Source organism: Borostomias antarcticus (assembly GCF_949987555.1).
Source record: "Borostomias antarcticus genome assembly, chromosome: 14".
NCBI classification, from domain to species: domain Eukaryota; kingdom Metazoa; phylum Chordata; class Actinopteri; order Stomiiformes; family Stomiidae; genus Borostomias; species Borostomias antarcticus.
The window spans coordinates 23,389,903-23,408,502 of record NC_140247.1 but is presented as its reverse complement, the minus strand read 5'-3'; the positions used below and the strand labels follow the sequence as shown (position 1 = coordinate 23,408,502).

At 51.7% G+C, this 18,600-nt stretch overlaps 1 protein-coding gene across 1 annotated transcript; it reads left to right on the top strand.

The window, feature by feature from the left end:
• Nucleotides 1-695: 695 nt before the first annotated feature.
• inppl1b (inositol polyphosphate phosphatase-like 1b) lies at nucleotides 696-16,710 on the top strand (the record flags this gene model as incomplete). The annotated part of the gene is made up of 27 exons (XM_084449225.1): nucleotides 696-832; nucleotides 2,171-2,234; nucleotides 5,050-5,188; nucleotides 5,717-5,852; nucleotides 6,345-6,485; nucleotides 6,659-6,740; nucleotides 6,998-7,090; nucleotides 7,221-7,349; nucleotides 7,525-7,639; nucleotides 7,745-7,845; nucleotides 7,986-8,088; nucleotides 8,692-8,888; nucleotides 9,127-9,244; nucleotides 9,474-9,570; nucleotides 10,262-10,400; nucleotides 10,783-10,882; nucleotides 11,082-11,170; nucleotides 12,606-12,687; nucleotides 13,089-13,178; nucleotides 13,291-13,404; nucleotides 13,519-13,607; nucleotides 13,870-13,957; nucleotides 14,362-14,514; nucleotides 14,934-15,015; nucleotides 15,127-15,916; nucleotides 16,392-16,507; nucleotides 16,617-16,710. The coding sequence occupies 27 exons, from the start codon at nucleotides 696-698 to the stop codon at nucleotides 16,708-16,710; spliced, it is 3,678 nt and encodes a 1,225-aa protein (XP_084305351.1).
• Between the last annotated feature and the right edge of the window lie 1,890 nt (nucleotides 16,711-18,600).

The window sequence follows — 18,600 nt, the reverse complement described above, 5'->3', positions numbered from 1 at the left end:
CAGGAGGACGGGTGTTTGTGTTGAGTAAGCTACGGGCGCTGGCGACGCCTCGGGGGGGGGCACTGGCCGGGCTTCATTCATGCTCCGGCGCTCCTGCCCTCTCTCTCTCTCTCTCTCTCTCTCTGTCTGCCTCTTTCTCTCTGTGTCTCTCTCTCTTTCTTTCCTCTACTATGGGTTATATCTGCATGAGAGACACAGCTGTATGGTACACGCCTCTTCATAGAGACTGAGATACAAACTCTCCCCACCGAGGGACTGTGCCGGATCTGCTGAGCAAGCTCGTCTCATCGAGAGACAGGCAGCCTTTGTATCTCCGGACGGACGAGCGCAGAGTCCAGAACAGGAGGCCCGTTCACGCTCCGCTCCACCACCCCAGGACGACGCTGACCCGGCAAGAACCAGGAAGAACGCACTGTAAAAGGAGGAGGCGGGGTTTCGTTGTCCTGACCGGGGCCTTACCGAGGGAGAAGAGGATGCTGGGAAGGCCCTGAACACCGCCGGAGGACCCCAGAGCTCCCGACCGGGAGGGAATCCCCCCGCCGCCCAATGGCGCGCGCGCCCGAGAGACGCCGCGTGCGCGCGGCGGGCGTGTTCGCCGCCCCGCTAGTGACGCCGCCGCCGCGCACGACCCCGGCGAACGGACGCTCCTCCTCTCGCTGAGAAAACTTGTCGGTCCCGTCGTCGCCTCCGTCGTCATGGCAACGGCGGCGTGGTACCACCGCGACATAAGCCGCGTGCGCGCGGAGGACCTGCTGGCGCGGGCGGGGAGGGACGGCAGCTTCCTGGTTAGGGACAGCGAGTCTGTGCCGGGAGCCTACGCCCTGTGTTTACTGTGAGTAATGTTCCTGCACACACACACACACACACACACACACACACACACACACACACACACACACACACACACACACACACACACACACACACACACACACACAATTTTCTAGGCATGTGTGTGTGCACGCCACTCCCCTTTGCTCCTTTCATTTGGCTGCGCGGTAATTATTACTCTGTAATCCTCACCCCCCCCCCCCCCCCCCCCCCCACCTGCCGCTGTGTTTGCCTCCCTCAGTCAGTGGGATCTGGGAACCCCACCTCCGTTTCCACAGTGTCTGAGTGTCCGCATTGGTGAATGGCTTCAGCAGCCTCCCCTCTGGCGTCTCCATCAGTGTCTCTCCTAGTCGCAGGGGGAAAGAGTTGTAGCTTGGAGAGACTGCTGGAGAGCGTCGTCCAAACCCCCCCCCGCCCCGACCAAACGCAGGCCCAGCTCGGCGAGTCGAACCCTGGCTCAGGACTGGCCCCGTTTCCCCTCCCGGCTTCCCCGGGCCCCTGGAGGTGGGCGGGAACTCCAGTGACCGCACGGCTCTCTGTGCTCATCAGCCTCAACCAGACACATTCCTGAAAGCTGAGCCCCTCTCAACCCCCCCCCCCCCCACCTCTCTCTCTTTCTCCCTCTCTCTCCCACTCTCCCTCCCGTCTTTCTCTCCCTCTCCCACTCTCTCCCACTCTCTCTCTCCCACTCTCCCTCTCCTCTCTCTCTCCCACCCCTCTCTCTCTCCCACTCTCTCTCTCTCACTCTCCCTCTCCTCTCTCTCCCTCTCCTCTCTCTCTCCCACCCCTCTCTCTCTCCCACTCTCTCTCTCTCACTCTCCCTCTCCTCTCTCTCCCACCCCTCTCTCTCTCCCTTAATGTCTTATTCCATCTCACTCATACTTTCACAGTTCAACCACAGTTTGGTTTTTTAAGCCTTCTATTGTCCCTTACATTACTTCAAAAGTCTTCATGGTTATTCTGTAGCCTCATAAGTGATCCAACATGGTGGCTAATTTGGCGTGACACCCCTAAAGTTCAGCAGAAGAAAAAAAACAGTAGATGAAAGTCTAAATAAAGATGAACAAGTCTTTGGCAGTCCCTGATGTGACCTCAGTGTCACAGTGTGACCTCAGTGTCACAGAGAGAAGTAATCACCATGTCATTGACATGTGAAGTCGCAGGCGTCTGGTTGAGAAACTAACAGCATCTTTAACAAGGTGCAGCACATCTGCTCCTTATTCCACCGTTACATTAAAGCGTGCTTTCCCTTCAGATGTTGTTTCTTTATCGTCCAAAAAAACAATCCGGGTTTCAATCCGTGCACAATTTCATGAAGCTATTCCCTCCTTTTGTCCAGGTTCCAGCGCCATGTTCACACCTATCGTGTTCTCCCTGACGCGGACGGCCTTCTAGCTGTTCAGGTGAGTGACCACCATCGCTCTGCCTGGCCTGGGCCTGCTACAGATAGATAGATAGATAGATAGATAGATAGATAGATAGATAGATAGATAGATAGATAGATAGATAGATAGATAGATAGATAGATAGATAGATAGATAGATAGATAGATAGATAGATAGATAGATAGATAGATAGATAGATAGATAGATAGATAGATAGATAGATAGATAGATAGTGAGATAGTGAGTGAGATAGATAGATAGATAGATAGTGAGATAGTGAGGTAGTGAGATAGATAGATAGATAGATAGATAGTGAGATAGATAGATAGATCCATAGATAGATAGATCCATAGATAAATAGATAGATAGATAGATAGATCCATAGATAGATAGATCCATAGATAGATAGATAGATCCATAGATAGATAGATAGATAGATCATAGATAGATAGATAGATAGATAGATCCATAGATAATAGATAGATAGATCCATAGATAGATAGATAGATAGATAGATAGATGGATAGATCCATAGATAGATAGATAGATAGATCATAGAGAGATAGATCCATAGATAATAAATAGATAGATCCATAGATAGATAGATAGATAGATAGATAGATAGATCCATAGATAATAGATAGATAGATCCATAGATAGATAGATAGATAGATAGATAGATAGATAGAGTACTTTATTGATCCCCGAGGGGAAATTCCTGTGTATAGCAATACACACAACAAAAAGCTACAGTAAAAATGTTAAGCCAAAGAAGCAGAATCAGCCACTACACACAGCAGATGTTCCTGGATAAACCGACCACTATGAGACACAATGGCCACGTTGGATAGAAGTGGGACAAAGCTGCCTGTGTTCTTGTGCTGCTGTGCTCATTCTGCTACGACGGCAGCAGGCCTGATGTGTGAATGGTCTCTCTACCATGTGGCCACATGCTTGGAGAATGACCTCAGCAGGACACAGGGGAAATTGTGTGTGTGTGTGTGTATGTGTGTGTGCGTGTTTTACTGATTCCTGCACCACCCACACACTTGGTCACTGTCCATATCCACAACACACTCATGCATACAAACACAGAGGGGTGTGTCTGTTTATTAGTGTGTCTCATGTGGGTGTTTGTGTTGTACAGTGCTTGTGTGTGAGCTGGGTGTGTGTGTGGGACAGTCGTGTGTGTTGCACTACAACGCTAGTTCTTCTAGCACCCATTGCGCCTGGTCCTAATTATCAGAGACACAATAACAAAAGTTGAAGAAGCAGACCGCAAGCCAGCCAGCGCATACTTCCACACACACACACACACACACACACACACACACACACACACACACACACGCACACACACACTTCACAGAGCTCAGCAAGGGTTGTCTCACTGTCATGTAACCAGGCCTCGACCAGGAGACACCCCAGAAGCTCTGTTGTCTGAAGGGGGCCGCCTCCCACTTAAGCACTCGTTCAGCTGTTTACAGATTCAGATTCAGACAACTTCATGTACTATATACTTTTCCACTGAACTCAGTCAAAGTCTGCCATTGAGCAGACTTGTCTGATTGGATGTGCTCTTAGAAGTCAGCCCAGCACAAAGAGAAGACTTACTTTCCTATGTTTTTTTTTTTCTTTAGGCGCTTGTTATTTTATAAGGGGATATTTGGGTAAAATAGGGATTATTTTGTCTTTCTCTGTCCTCCAATGTCTATCGGTTTCTCTATTTTCACTTTAATCACTTTTCAAGAGCTGCTTGTGGAATAAAAATGAAAAAAGCATCAGCCGATTTAAGAGTCCCTGTGGCAGAAACTCCTGCCAGAAACGCTTTCTTCAGCCGCACAACGAAAACAAATGTTTCTAAAAATAAGACGCAGAGGAAAAGGCCGTATTACTTTGTAGTCATTCTGTGTGCATCTATTCATGGGTACCAAATGTAGTCCTAGACCTGCCATATTTGTGTCCTCCGCAGGTGTATCAAGTCGTCTAATTGGCTCTAGTGCATAGAATCCTATGCAATCAGACAAATTGACACACCTGTGTAGGGCATAAATATGGCAGATCTTGGACTACATTTGGTACCCATGAATACCCTACTGGCCCTCATGGCGTCTTGGGTCAGTGTCTAACGTACGTTGCTGTGTTTTGACTGGCATTACAGCGTGTTTGTGTGGGTTTCCCTTAGGTTGGCGTCTCCCCGTGTGTTGGCCTGTGGCCGTGTGAATATTTACATGATGTAGTCCACCCAAAACGTGTTTGACAGTTATTAGAGTGAGTGTTTGTTTGTGGTCCTGTATGTTTGAAGCCCGTACACCACAGTTTACGAGAGTCTGGTCGGGCAGTAAAGTGGCAATTGCCAGGATGTGGGTGGTAGAGACGCGCGTCCCTGAGGAGAAACAGGGCTTTCCATCTTTTTCATCTGGGTCTATTTCTCTCATGCGAATCGAGACAGGAGACTTCTAGGGTTTGGTTTCCGTCGGGCAACAGGTTGACTAGTGGCCCTCAGAGTGACATATCTGGCCCAGAATACCTCACACTCAGAAAGAGGCTTCACGCACAATCGCTTTCAAACACTTGTCATGCATTTTTAGTTGCGTTCAAAGAGCGCCAGCTGATCTGTGGCTCTGCCTTGTTCTCTGATCAGGCACTAAAACCAGATGATTTTGAATACGATTTGAGTGTTTGTATTTTCAATCATCTTGCGTTTATCGTTGAAGCTTCCTGGGTATTGTTTTTTGTAACAACATCATACTGTACATGTGTGTACACCTCTATGTGTAATATGCACATATTATGTGTGTGTGTGTGTGCCCCACCCCTCCCCCCACCCCAGACAACTCAGGGAGTGCAGGTGAACTGTTTCCGCACCCTGGCGGATCTGGTGTCGGGGTACCAGCACCCCCATAAGGGACTGGTGACACCCCTACTGTACCCTGTGGGCCGTGACCCTGACGCCGGGGACGACAGCTCAGGTGGGAAGCCCTCCCTCCCGTCGGCACGACACCCCAGACCCTCCCAGGCCCCGTAAAGGGCCCGTTTACATTGACGCATTCAAGCTACTGTGAATGAATTTTAAGTCTCAACAAAGTGTTCTGTTTTCCTACTTGACTGTTGTTCTAAACTTTGTAGTTCGTTCTCATAGATCAGTCTGTTAAAACTACAAATTCTTCCCTGTGTGACATCACTTCCCTGTCCTCTTCATCCTGAAACTATGTCACTTCCTTTTTCACTATATAACCTATCGACCTCATCCACATCGGACTCACTCTACCTGGATTCACTTCCTGTGCTGAGTCCGACTCTGCAGAATCGTAACAGAATAAAACTATTGCCTTTGTTTAAAACCAGCTTGACTGACCACTCGCGTGCTCTTATTTTTAAACCAAGTATAAAAATACTTTAACACTACGAAATGGAAGCTATTTAGTTCGAGAGTGTGCGGTGGTGTTGCCAGACATATAATCCTTTGTTTTGCTACTTTTTTTTTTCACATGATGCAGACGGTGACGACGAGAAGCAGGGCAGCTTGTCCGCTCTGCCCTCCGCCAACACAGCGCCCCCTGCTGGGCCCCCATCCTCCTCCCCCGCTCCACACCTGCTCTTCCTCCACATGCTGCAGGAGGTCGGCACGCCCAGGTACGGAGCGCGGCCAGAGAGCACTGTCACCTCGCCAGCATCGTTTAGGACGGGGGAGGAGGAGCAATAACACGGACCGGACGCCGGTCCCGTGGACGGCGATGTCGCGAACGCCGTCCACGTCGTGTATCCCGAGTCGAGCTCCCCTCTTTGGATTGTGCTCTCGGCTTTAGCTTTTAAATCTTTTAGGGGTTGTTCTTATTACTCAACGACGCGTCTTTTGTTTCCTCCTGTGCCCCGGGTCTGTTCTGCTGCCCCCGTGTCTGTTCTGCTGCCCCCGTGTCTGTTCTGCTGCCCCTGTGTCTGTTCTGCTGCCCCCGTGTCTGTTCTGCTGCCCCCGTGTCTGTTCTGCTGCCCCCGTGTCTGTTCTTTTGCCCCCGTGTCTGCTCTGCTGCCCCCGTGTCTGTTCTGCTGCCCCCGTGTCTGTTCTGCTGCCCCCGGGTCTGTTCTGCTGCCCCCCCGGGTCTGTTCTGCTGCCCCTGGGTCTTGCAGCGTGGCGGGGGAGGTGGCGGCGCTGCTGGGCGACTACCTGCGCAGCGAGCTGCCCCTGGACGTGGAGGGCCTTCGTCGGGGGGCGACGGGGCTGCGCCACCTCCACCGGACCCTGGGCGCCGCCTGCCAGGGCCTCAACAGGTACGGGCTCCCGGTTGGCCGACGGGCCGCCGTCGCGGGCCTATTCACTAGAGAACACAACACATTTGTCGGCGGCGGTGGGTTCCTTTCGTCGTCTGCCCCACGTCGTCGGGAGACGGTTCTGATCCAAGCTCTGACGGGAGAACGTCTCCGGTTTCCAATGTGATCCACAGTGAGATCGACCTGACCTTGTCCAGTCTGGAGACGCTGGCCAAAGTGTTTGACCATCCCACCTGCCCTCTGGCCTCCCCACAGGTACCCCACCTCTGTCCTGTCTCTGGCCTTACAGCGCCACCTAGAGACCCAGGTACCAAAGGGGCTTTGACGGCAGAAGAAAACCTGATTTAGACTACTGCCCCCCTCTAGTGAACTAAGAACATACACTTTCAAGAGTGCTGTAGTGTTTTGGACAAACAGATGAATTACTCTTTAGATATAAGAAACGGTTTACCCCCGGCGTTGCACGCCACCCTCCACTGCGTGGTCACCCTCCGTCACCGTTGTTCTTTCAGCAGAACGCGGGGAGGGGTACGGAGGTGGAGCTGGACGGCCTGCTGTGTAAGATCTCCGCCCTGGTCAGCCTGCTCTCCTCCCTGGAGAAACGGGTACGTACGGCACGCCCCCTTCTAGGGCGCCGCGATCCCACCGCGGTCGAATCGGGACGGCTTTGAACGTTGTCGAGCGGACCGCCATCCCCGAGCCACAGAGATGCTGTATATGCTCTTTCCCACGCAGGTGCTGAAAGCGCTCCAAGATGCCGTGACCAACCACAATCTGGCTGTACAACCGGCCCCTCCCCCTGAGCCCGCCCCCGCCCCTCCTGCCAAGAGCCACGCCACGCCCATGCCTGTCCGCTCCTTCCAGGTGAGAGAGGAGGAGGAGGAGGACTGGGAGGTGGGGAGGGGGGGGTCACTTGTTCTCTGATAGTAGTTAATGACAGTCTATGGGTTGTTTCATCGTTGGCATTTAATTGATCATGCTAAAAGCATTTATGTACGTGTGTGTGTGTGTGTGTGTGTGTGTGTATCTGTGTGTTCAGGTGAAGATGGTACGTTACGGCAGACAGACCGTGTCAGTGGACGTGGACACGGGGATGCTGCTGTTCGACAGGAAGGCCGGGTCGTTAGGGGTGGAAACTGTCTCACATGAGCGCAGTAAGAGCCTGCGACCTACTGTGACAACACGGCTGAATTTGAACCGAAAGAATATTATGGGACCTTGATTGTGTGTTTGTGTGTGTGTGTGTGTGTGTGTGTCAGTCCTGCAGCTGGTCAAGTTCCAGAGTAGTCCTGCCAAGCTGCGCATGGTGGTGGACAGTCATCACAACACTCCCCGAGAGCTGATGTTTGAGAGCGCCAGGGTAGGACAGCCTCCCAGAGTCCTCGCTACACTCAGCCAAGCCTTCCACAAGTCACTCGTTAAACGTCATTCTTTGGCGGTCTGCCGTTGTTATGGGCCGAGCGGTGTGTGAGACGGGGTGTCCTCCGTGTCTCCTAACAGAAGCGAGAGGCCTTCTGCCAGCTGCTGCAGGTGATGAAGACCAGACACTCGCAGCTGACGGAGCCAGACGTCCTCTCTGTGTTTGTGGGCACCTGGAACATGGGTAACGAACGACACACCTTTCTGACACCTGGCCCACCCCAAAAGTGCTCGTGCCCCTCCATTGGCGCCCATAGTTTAATAAATAAATAAATACATTTTAATTAATCATAGTATTTTTCTGTTAAATTAAAAATACTAACTTTCGATTTCTTATAAATTAAGACATTAAAAAACAATGTTTGACGGCCGCCGAGAGAGCTCAGTATAATTAGTTTGCATCAGTGCTGCACAAATACAATAGCATATCGTATTATCAAAAATAGTTAATAATAATTGTGCCCCCTCATGCAGTTCATATGCCCCATGTGCTCCCTTAAGACTGCGCCCTGGTGACCGGTCTGGTGACATGCCCACCCCGAGCTAGAGTTAGCAGGTTCAGGGGGCCTACCGGAAAAAAATCCAAGGGGAAACACTGGTCTACTATCAGTCTAACTGTAGATTTAGACTTGCTGGGATGAATTATTTTTACAATGCTATCATTGTTACAATTCTCAAAAACTATTAGCTAAGCACTAAAGATTTAACCATTGGATGTTGATTTCCACATTTACACTAGTCCTAAACATAGATCTGTCTGTCTGTGTGTCTGTGTTTGTGTGTCAAGGTGGCTCCCCCCCTCCTCGTAGCCTGCAGTCCTGGGTGACCTGCTGCGGTCTGGGTCGAACCCCAGACGAGTCCACTGCCCTGCTCCCTCATGACCTCTACGCCCTGGGCACCCAGGAGAACGCCCAGGGGGAGCGGGAGTGGGCGGAGCACATCAAGGCCACCCTACGCAGCTACACAAACATAGAATACAAACAGGTGAACGCCCCCCCCCCCCCCCATCACAAATTCGGATTCCACTTCTTTCTTTATGGTGGTTATTGACAATTTGATCTCTGTTGAAATGCCGTAATACAGTGCTATCTTGTTAATTCCTACAATCACAAAAATATTATCACACGTTGTCTATTATTCTGATAATCCTATCTCAAACTAAAGCAGTATGTAAGCTTCATCCTAGCCTGCACTGTCCTGTGGTGCCGTCTGTGTCCTGTAGGTGGCAGTGCAGTCCCTGTGGAACATGAGGCTGGCAGTGTTTGTGAAGCCGGAGCACGAGAGCCGCGTCAGCCACGTAAACACCGCCAGCGTTAAGACTGGCCTGGGGAACGCGCTGGGTACGGTGTCCCGCAGAGGACATTCACACATCTCCATAACCATAACCTCCACTGAGATAATCACATAATCCTGTAATTATAATACACACAATACTAATCACATAGTGCTATAATAATAATACGCACGCTCACGCACACACACACACACACCACAGCATGGCAGGCAGCCAAACAAATCAGTGCATGCTTAACAAGGATGTTTTATTAAGGTTGTTGCTGTGTGTTCCAGGGAACAAGGGGGCGGTGGGCGTCTCCTTCCTCTTCAACTCCTCCTCCTTGGGCTTCGTCAACTGCCACCTGACCTCGGGCAGTGACAAAGTACTCAGGTACGCACAGCGGTGTAGCGGAGCGTATACGGAGTATACCCACTTCTTTATCCATGGACCCACAGTATACCACTTCTTTAGACACCACTAATGTAAAGACTAACATTCAGTATACCCACTTCTTTAGTCAGAGTATACCCACTTCTTTAGTCAGAGTATACCCACTTCTTTAGTCAGAGTATACCCACTTCTTTAGTCAGAGTATACCCACTTCTTTAGTCAGAGTATACCCACTTCTTTAGTCAGAGTAGCCTATACCCACTTCTTTAGTCAGAGTATACCCACTTCTTTAGTCAGAGTATACCCACTTCTTTAGTCAGAGTATACCCACTTCTTTAGTCAGAGTATACCCACTTCTTTAGTCAGAGTATACCCACTTCTTTAGTCAGAGTATACCCACTTCTTTAGTCACCACTACACCCCTGAGTACACAACGCAATGCTGGCCCACATGTGCTGGTCACTGTTATGTTCCTCAACAGGTCATTTAGGAGGCTGATAAACAGATATAATTGGCACACTGCGACAGATTATATGATGTCCTTTAACGCTTTAACCTTCTCTTTGTACCATAGCCACTTATCTATCTACAGTAATATGTTTGTTTGTGGATGTTTGGTTGTCTGCTGTATATTCTGTCTTTGACTGGACCTGTGTGTGTGTGTGTGTGTGTGTGTGTGTGTGTGTGTCAGGAGGAACCAGAACTGTGTGGACATCCTGCGGCTGCTGTCTCTGGGAGACAAGCACCTTAGCGCCTTCGATCTCAGCCTGCGCTTCACACACCTGTTCTGGTCTGGAGACCTCAACTACAGACTGGACCTGGATGTGCAGGTCAGACAGACAGGCAGACAGACAGACAGGCTGACAGACAGACAGACAGGCTGACAGACAGACAGGCTGACAGACAGACAGACAGGCTGACAGACAGACAGGCAGACTGACAGGCAGACTGACAGGCAGACAGACAGGCTGACAGACAGACAGGCTGACAGACAGACAGGCAGACAGACAGGCTGACAGGCAGACAGACAGGCTGACAGACAGACAGACAGACAGACAGACAGACAGACAGACAGACAGACAGACAGGCAGACAGACAGACAGACAGACAGACAGGCAGACTGACAGACAGACAGACACACTAGTGACCTGTACAACCTCCATTGATTCACACCCACTTCAATGGGATCTCTGTCACCCCCCCGGCCCCTAGGACATTCTGAAACACGTGTCCAAGCGCGAGTTTGAGGAGCTGATGTGCGCTGACCAGCTGACCAGAGAGAGACACAGGAGGAAAGCCTTCCTCAACTTCAGTGAGTAGCATCCTTCTGCATCAGGTGATATATCGGGCCTTATGGATCAAACTCCACCAGTTTTCAATTCATCTCCGCGATTTCTCCCCTTATTACTCTTCTCTCCGAATCTCTCCATCGCTCACCTCCCTCCCTCCCTCCCTCCCTCGCACTCTTCTGTCTCTGTCTCTCCGTCTCTTCGTTCTTTGTCCGGGTTAAGAGGAGGAGAAGATTGCGTTTCCTCCCACCTACCGGTACGAGCGGGGGTCCAGAGACTGCTACCTATGGCAGAAGTACAAGACCTCTGGGGTGAGTCTGTCAGCCCCTCCCCCCCCCTCCCCCTCCGGGTTGAGTCTGTCAGCCCCCCCCCCCCTCCCCCTCCGGGGTGAGTCTGTCAGCCCCCCCCCTCCCCCTCCGGGGTGAGTCTGTCAGCCCCACCCCCCCCCTCCCCGGTGAGTCTGTCAGCCCCTCCCCCCCCTCCGGGGTGAGTCTGTCAGCCCCACCCCCCCTCCCCCTCCGGGGTGAGTCTGTCAGCCCCACCCCCCCCGCTCCCCCTCCGGGGTGAGTCTGTCAGCCCCTCCCCCTCCCCGGTGAGTCTGTCAGCCCCTCCCCCCCCTCCCCCTCCGGGGTGAGTCTGTCAGCCCCTCCCCCCCCTCCCCCTCCGGGGTGAGTCTGTCAGCCCCACCCCCCCCCTCCCCCTCCGGGGTGAGTCTGTCAGCCCCACCCCCCCCCCTCCCCCTCCGGGGTGAGTCTGTCAGCCCCACCTCCCCTCCTCCCCCACCCCCCGATGTGGTCACCATGTCACAGGCACGGCTGTAGAGAGGCGGTGTCTCTGTCAGGGTGTTATCTCGATGGCATTTCAGAAAAGACGTGAGAATGTGACGTCCATTATTCTAGATCCGAACACTGGGATGTTACATTATTACATCATTTGAAGCTATGCTTTACCAAGTAACGCCCCCCACACCTATTTAAATATACTGCAGGTCCAAAGCTCACCGTCACACTTATTTTTATGTGTAACCCAGTCTTCTCTCTGGGTGGTCACTGGGGTTAGGTGCTTTGATGGCAGCTGTCATGACTTCTATTAATAGGTAGCGGAGAAAATACCCCAGGAGCTACAGTCAAACGTCTGGCATGGCTGGACTGGGGCGCTATCGGCATCGCATACTTCCCTGTTAATGAATGTATTTTCAATTCATGCACACCCCTGCCCTGACACACATGTATACTTAAGCAATAAACCACGAGAGGCCGTGTGTTATAGTGATTTTATAACAGCTAGGGGGCGTTGTTAGGCACGACGCGAAGCGGAGTAAAACCCCCCTAGCTGTTATAAAATCACTATAACACACGGCCTCGAGTGGTTTATTGCTTTTATACAACGGTTACTACAGCTATTAGTGTAAAATAGACACACATCAATGTAAAATATTAAGATTTATTCAAAACGAAGCATCATTCCCTCAATTCCGCGGATCAAAATAGTTCCCCTAACAAAAGGGTTGCCAAGCAACAACAACAACTACAATGCATTGGATCAAATGGGAGGCGCATTAATACTGACAATGGAATGATATGCTGTCCCAGGTGTGTGTTACAAAGTATTTTCACACGGCTTCCAGCCAATCAGAATCAAGAACCAGAACTAACCGTTGTATAAACACTCACACACGCACGCACACACACACACACACACACAATCACACTCTTCTACGCATATCCCTATCTGATGTGCCTGCAGGTGCGTGTCAATGTTCCGTCTTGGTGTGACCGTATCCTGTGGAAGTCCTATCCCGAGATGCACCTCACCTGTACATCCTACGGTAGGTTTAGACAGTCACTGAATGCTTATGATATTCTTAGACATGTTGAGGTGAATTATTTTCACTCATTTCAATTCCCAGACAGCAAATTGTATGCGTGGCGGTATTTCCTGTGGCTGTCCAGGATTAGATATCCGTGGCCTTTTCTTTCATTGTTTGACTACAAAACAACAACGCGAGCAGACTGAGAGTTCCTGTGAGGGTCTGATGTGGTCCACTCCTACACCCCCTGGTCTGCGGGCCCCAAACACAGCGAGTCATTTCCTCTGCATGGCTGTGAACCCGGGCACTGCTCGCAGTACGACTCCCTCTTAAGAGAATCCACACAGAGATAGATACAGCAGCTCGGTTGATCTGGACATGGCTGGGGTCATTGTCATATAGGACTTTTGTGTCACCAGGTTGCACTGATGACATCTTCACCAGCGACCACTCGCCTGTGTTCGCCACCTTCCAGGTCGGGGTGACGTCACAGTTCATCTCCAAAACCGGTGAGGCCGTCGGGAGGCACAAACTGTAGTACACACACACACACACACACGCGCGCCATTCAATATCTACGTCAAACTTTCTGCTGTGACCTGTATCAATCCTGTATTTCAGACCCAAACTTGAGCATGGAGCGAGCCTGGATCGAGCTGGAAGTCATGGAGGCCATTGTGAAGACAGCCAGCAAAGCCAAGTTCTTCATCGAGCTTCACTCGTCCTGCCTAGAAGGTATTATATGCCGTTGGATCCTAACGTCTTCCATTTCCATTTCTTGATCTCCGGTACCATCGGGGAGAGTTGTGCTTTGCCCTGTGGGTGAATGTCTTATCTGTGTGCGTGCAGAGGTGCGTCGTTCCAGTGAAAATGACTCACAGAGCTGTGACGTCCCCGGCTTCCTGAAGCTAGGCTGGTCCACCAAGCAGCTGCCCAAGGTAGAGATGGTCTACACATCAATCAGTAAAGGCTAGGTCCCAGAAATGCAGAGGCCATTTAGGTTTAAATTGGGTTTAGGGTTCATGTTAGGGTTAGGGTTTAGGGTTGGGTTAAGGTTAGGGTTGGAATTAGGGTTGGAAGTGTCCCTACGTTTATCACTACCCACATCAATGTGGAGTTGCGCTTAGCACGTCTCATACCAATGACACTCACTAGTTTATCTTTGTGTGTGTGTGTGTGTGTCTTTGTGTGTGTTTGCAGCTTCTCCCGATCATCTCTGATATGGAGTTTCTTCAGGATCAGCACCTGCTGCTGTCCGTCAAGTCATGTGACGGCTTCGAGTCATACGGTTGGGCCAAACCCTTCTCTTTCATAACTGCCGTCATTCACAACTTCTCCCTCCCTGGAGTTACGGTATGTAGTCATCCTTCGACCCTGGTGACCTCTACGTTGTGCTCTCTCTCTCCCTCTCCCTCTCTCTCCCTTTCTCTCTCTCTCTCTCCCTTTCTGTCCCTTTCTCTCTCGCTCTCTCCCTTTCTCTCTCCCCCTCTCTTCCTCTCTCTGTCTCCCTTTCTCTCTCTCTCCCTCCCTTTCTCTCTCTCTCTCTCCCTTTCTTTCTCTCTCTCTCCCTCTCTCCCCCTCTCTCTTCCTCTCTTCCTCTCTCCCTTTCTCTCTCTCTCCCCCTCTCTTTCTCTCTCTCTCCCCCTCTCTCCCTTTCTCTCTCTCTCTCTCTCTCTCTCTCTCTCTCTGCAGGCGAGTGTTGCGTGGCTCTGCGCTCCCTCATCGGAGCGTCGGAGCAGTTTGAGACGTTCCTGAGTCACCGCGGCGAGGAGATGGGCTCCGTCCGGGGGAGGGTCCGGGTCCACGTGCCCAAGGACAGGAGGGGAACGCGGGAGAAGATCTACGGTGGGTCGGCCGGGGGCCTCCGCTCCTGTTCCACCTCTGCTTGCACTATCACTTCCTGCTGGGGCTTCTGGGGCAGGCGTCCGTCTGTGTAGCCGCCTGGCCGTCCTCTATTTCTCCCATTGCTTCCTCTATCTGGTTCCTCAAGCCTTGCCGGGCGCCACGCCACGCTTCCTTTTTCGGCTCCTCTCTGACCAGATGGCCCTGACCAGATGCATCCTGGGACACAGAGAGGGAGAGTGAGCCCTCATTCAGGTCAGGCGTCGTGCCCTGTTATTACAACACACACGGCCGTTTCATTTCATGCCAAGCTGGCCTTCGCCCCCCCCCCCCCCCCCCCCCCCCCAGCCGATACGGCTGGAGAACTCGTGAGCGTGAAACACGGCGTCCAGTGAACATCCTCTGCCCTGTTTTTTTTTCAGAGTGGTTCTGCTTTGAGAAGGACGAGAAGGGGCCGGTGAGGGGCCGCTTGTCCCCACAGTCCACTCGAGCTCTGATCGGCCGGTGAGATGTTTTCTTCATGGCTCTCCTAGTGAAGCCGTCATACATCGTAGTGAAACACGGATGTGTGAAAATTGTTGTTATCGTCTGTAATTTTTGGTACATTTTTCTCAGGTCCTCGGCCATTCCTCCTAAGCCCACTCCCAGCAGCTACACCAACCCGGCCTACTTCATCTTCGAGGGCGTGTCAGTGCTGCGCCGGGTGGAGGAGTCCCCGCCCCCTCCCAGGGACCCCCGGGTCGTCTGGTCCGGCACCGAGGCGCTGCAGCTCCCCAAACTCTCGGGGGGGCGGGGCTACGACAGGAAGTCGCCTCGCAGGTCGGACTTCACCGAGATCGAGATTCCGGCCGTCCTGCCCCACTACCCCTCCGCCGGCGACCTCCCTCCACCGCCGACCGGCTCCTCCTATCAGCTCTTCCCGTCTGAGGACACGCCTCCTCCGATGCCGGCGGCGCCAGACTGCGGCGCTGCACAGTACCGGGAGCGCCGCTCGCAGCTGAAGCTGGGTAAAGACAGCGTCGTCCAGGACTCTGTCCTCCCCGCCAAGAACCTGAGGAACTTCTACGTGAACCACTCGGCCATCATCGGGGACGCCCCCCGGAGCGATCAGCCCAGGCTGCACGGTGAGCGGAGTGGCCCCACCCGGGGCGCCAAGGCCCCCTCTCTCTACCCCTACTTATCCACCCATGTGCCCCAGTGTCCGGCGTCGGCCCCCTGGGTGGTAGAGCCTCAGACGCCACCACCGCCTCCTGGAGACAACTCCCTCACCGCCCTGCAGATCGCCAAGTCCCTCAGCGAGGTGGACTTCTTCCCCTCGGACCACCTGACTTTATCCACAGCCAGCCAGAGGTTGGGCCAGAGGAGTAGCCCAGCCGTGGCTGCAGAGAGGGCCTTCCACTGGGAGAAGACCAGCCCAGCCGTGGCTGCAGAGAGGGCCTTCCACTGGGAGAAGACCAGCCCAGCCGTGGCTGCAGAGAGGGCCTTCCACTGGGAGAAGGAGGTGAGTGGGGCTGGAACCTGCCGAAGGAAAGATCAGATAACTTAGAACCATTGTGGGGCGGCTGTAGCTCAGTTGGTAGAGCGGGTCGTTCAGTGATCGAAGGGTCAGTGGTTCGAATCCCAGCTCCGACTGTCCACATGTCGAAGTGTCCTTGAGCAAGACACCTAACCCCAAATTGCTCCCAATGAGCAGGTTAGCACCTTGCATGGATGCTACCGCCATTGGTGTGTGAATGTGTGTGATGAGAGGCCATTGTAAAGCGCTTTGAGTGCCGCTAAGGTGGAAAAGCACGATATACGTGCAGTCCATTTACCATTGTACGAAGGATATGTCAGCTTTAAACGTATACCTCGTTATTTCTGTGTTCTCCCTGACGCAGGTGTCGGTCCTCCGCGGGGCCCCAGAGACGGTACGAGAGCTTCTGAGCAGCCTGGGCCTTCAGAGGTACACCTTGGGACTCAGTCTGAACGGCTGGGACGACCTTGACTACTTCAGGTACGGGGGCGTCGTCGTCATTAGTGGACAGAGCAACGGTTATCTGGGTTTGTTCCAGTGGGCGGCACCGCGGTCTCGAACTGAACGACGTCTGGCCCTCTCTCCACAGCGGCATCACTGAGAAGGACCTGTGCGCTGCCGGCGTGTCGAACCCGTCGCACCGGCGGAGGATCCTGGAGAACCTGCCCAGAATCTGGGACTGAGGCCGTGATTCAGAACCCAGAGACCCCGGTCGCACGAAGGGAACCGCAAACCCGTTCAAATTGAGTTTGTCAGAGAGTTGAACATGGTAAACCACAGACTGAGTAGACATTGTTGACAGACGGCGACTACAATGGACTCCAAGTAACCCCTGCACCTCACTGTACCAATACCGCAAAAAGGACTTGTCTGTTACACACAACAGACACGGCACATATCCTCTGGGAAATAATATCTCATACACCTGTCCTTCTCAAACTGAGATATGTATATCAAAGCCGCAGTCAAACACATTCATATTCAGTTACATCCACCTAGCCAAATATTGATTGTCCTGGAGATAGTGGTCACAGAGGTTGGTGTTGACTGTGGATTCACACGCCTCATATCCCCCCGGTAGTATTGCCCCTGCTCTCCTCTCAGAGAGCAGAAAAAAAGCCTCTGGTTAAAGCCACAGTGTGAAAATCTACAGCTGTACATTACATTGTTTACTATTGCATAGTGCGTCAAGTTCTTACAAGCTCTCAGTGTATCTCTTTACTGTTTGATACTGTTATTATCGTGTCACTTAATCAGTGCATCCGTCCGCCGTAGCGTCTTTTAAAACGGGATTACATGAAGCCGACTGTTGACTGAGCAATCCAGGGAGTCTGTTCATGCTGCCATGCAACCGTGGTGAAAAACCCCCTGCTGGACACCTGCTGGACACCTGCCCAGCTCTGTCCCTGTGTGTCCCTGTGTCAGGTCCCACTGTCCTCTGTGCTATCTAGGTCTCTGACATGGTCACATTCTGTGTTTTCATGACATGCGGTTGAGTCCCTGACAGCGTCTGGATTTTGAGTACGAAATCAATTCTATTTAAGGAAAATGGGAAAGAATGTGTATTATCAAAAGTAATCATAACATGATGGATTGGCTCGTAACATGGAGGAGATTGAGCAACGGGAGGTTTGATATCCCAGATTGCACTATGTCATCATATTTGTTGTGTTTTGTCTTCATATAAAACTATAAAACAATTCAAACCAGGTGATCTGTGAGGCCTAACTGGGATAAACATCGACTAAAAAAAACACAAAACACCTTGACAACATTGAGGACGATCTATGCCTTAGTTGGATGACCGTGGCTATATCTCTCTTGTAGATAGACTGCCTATGAATTATTGCTGGGCCACATGACATCAGAGTGGTAAAACAGCGAAATATATAAAATATGTCATTACAGTTGAAAGGCTGTCATTTCTCACCAGGCTGACCTTTTTCAAGTGTCCTTTATTTGAAGTGTCCAGTAAGAGCCACATACTGTACACCACTTCCTGTTCCAGGGTTAAACCCACAACTCTCTAAAGAGACTAGCTTCTCTATTCACATTACATTTTACAAGACTGAACAAGGAAGTAGTTTTTCTTGTTGTTACACTACTCATGTACATTATTACAAGATGATTTGCGGAATGGGCAGACGGTGGGACATTTTCAGCAAAGTGAGATGTGTAGTCATATACTTACCAGACATAAATACAGGTAAAGCTGCCAAATTTGCCTACAGTGAGAAAAAGCAGTGTTGTAAGTGGTGGTAGTTACTGATTTAAACATGACTCAACACATCCCTGTGTAATCCTTGATAGACAGCAGGTATGTGTCAGTGACCGGAGAGACAAACACATGTAGCCTTGTGAACGGGCCTACTCTAATACACACACACTCTCTCTCTCTCTCTCTCTCTCACACACACACACACACACACACACATTCTGTCTCTAACACGCACTCTCTCTCTCTCTCTCACACACACACACACATTCTGTCTCTAACACGCACTCTCTCTCTCACACACACACACACACACATTCTGTCTCTAACACGCACTCTCTCTCTCACACACACACAC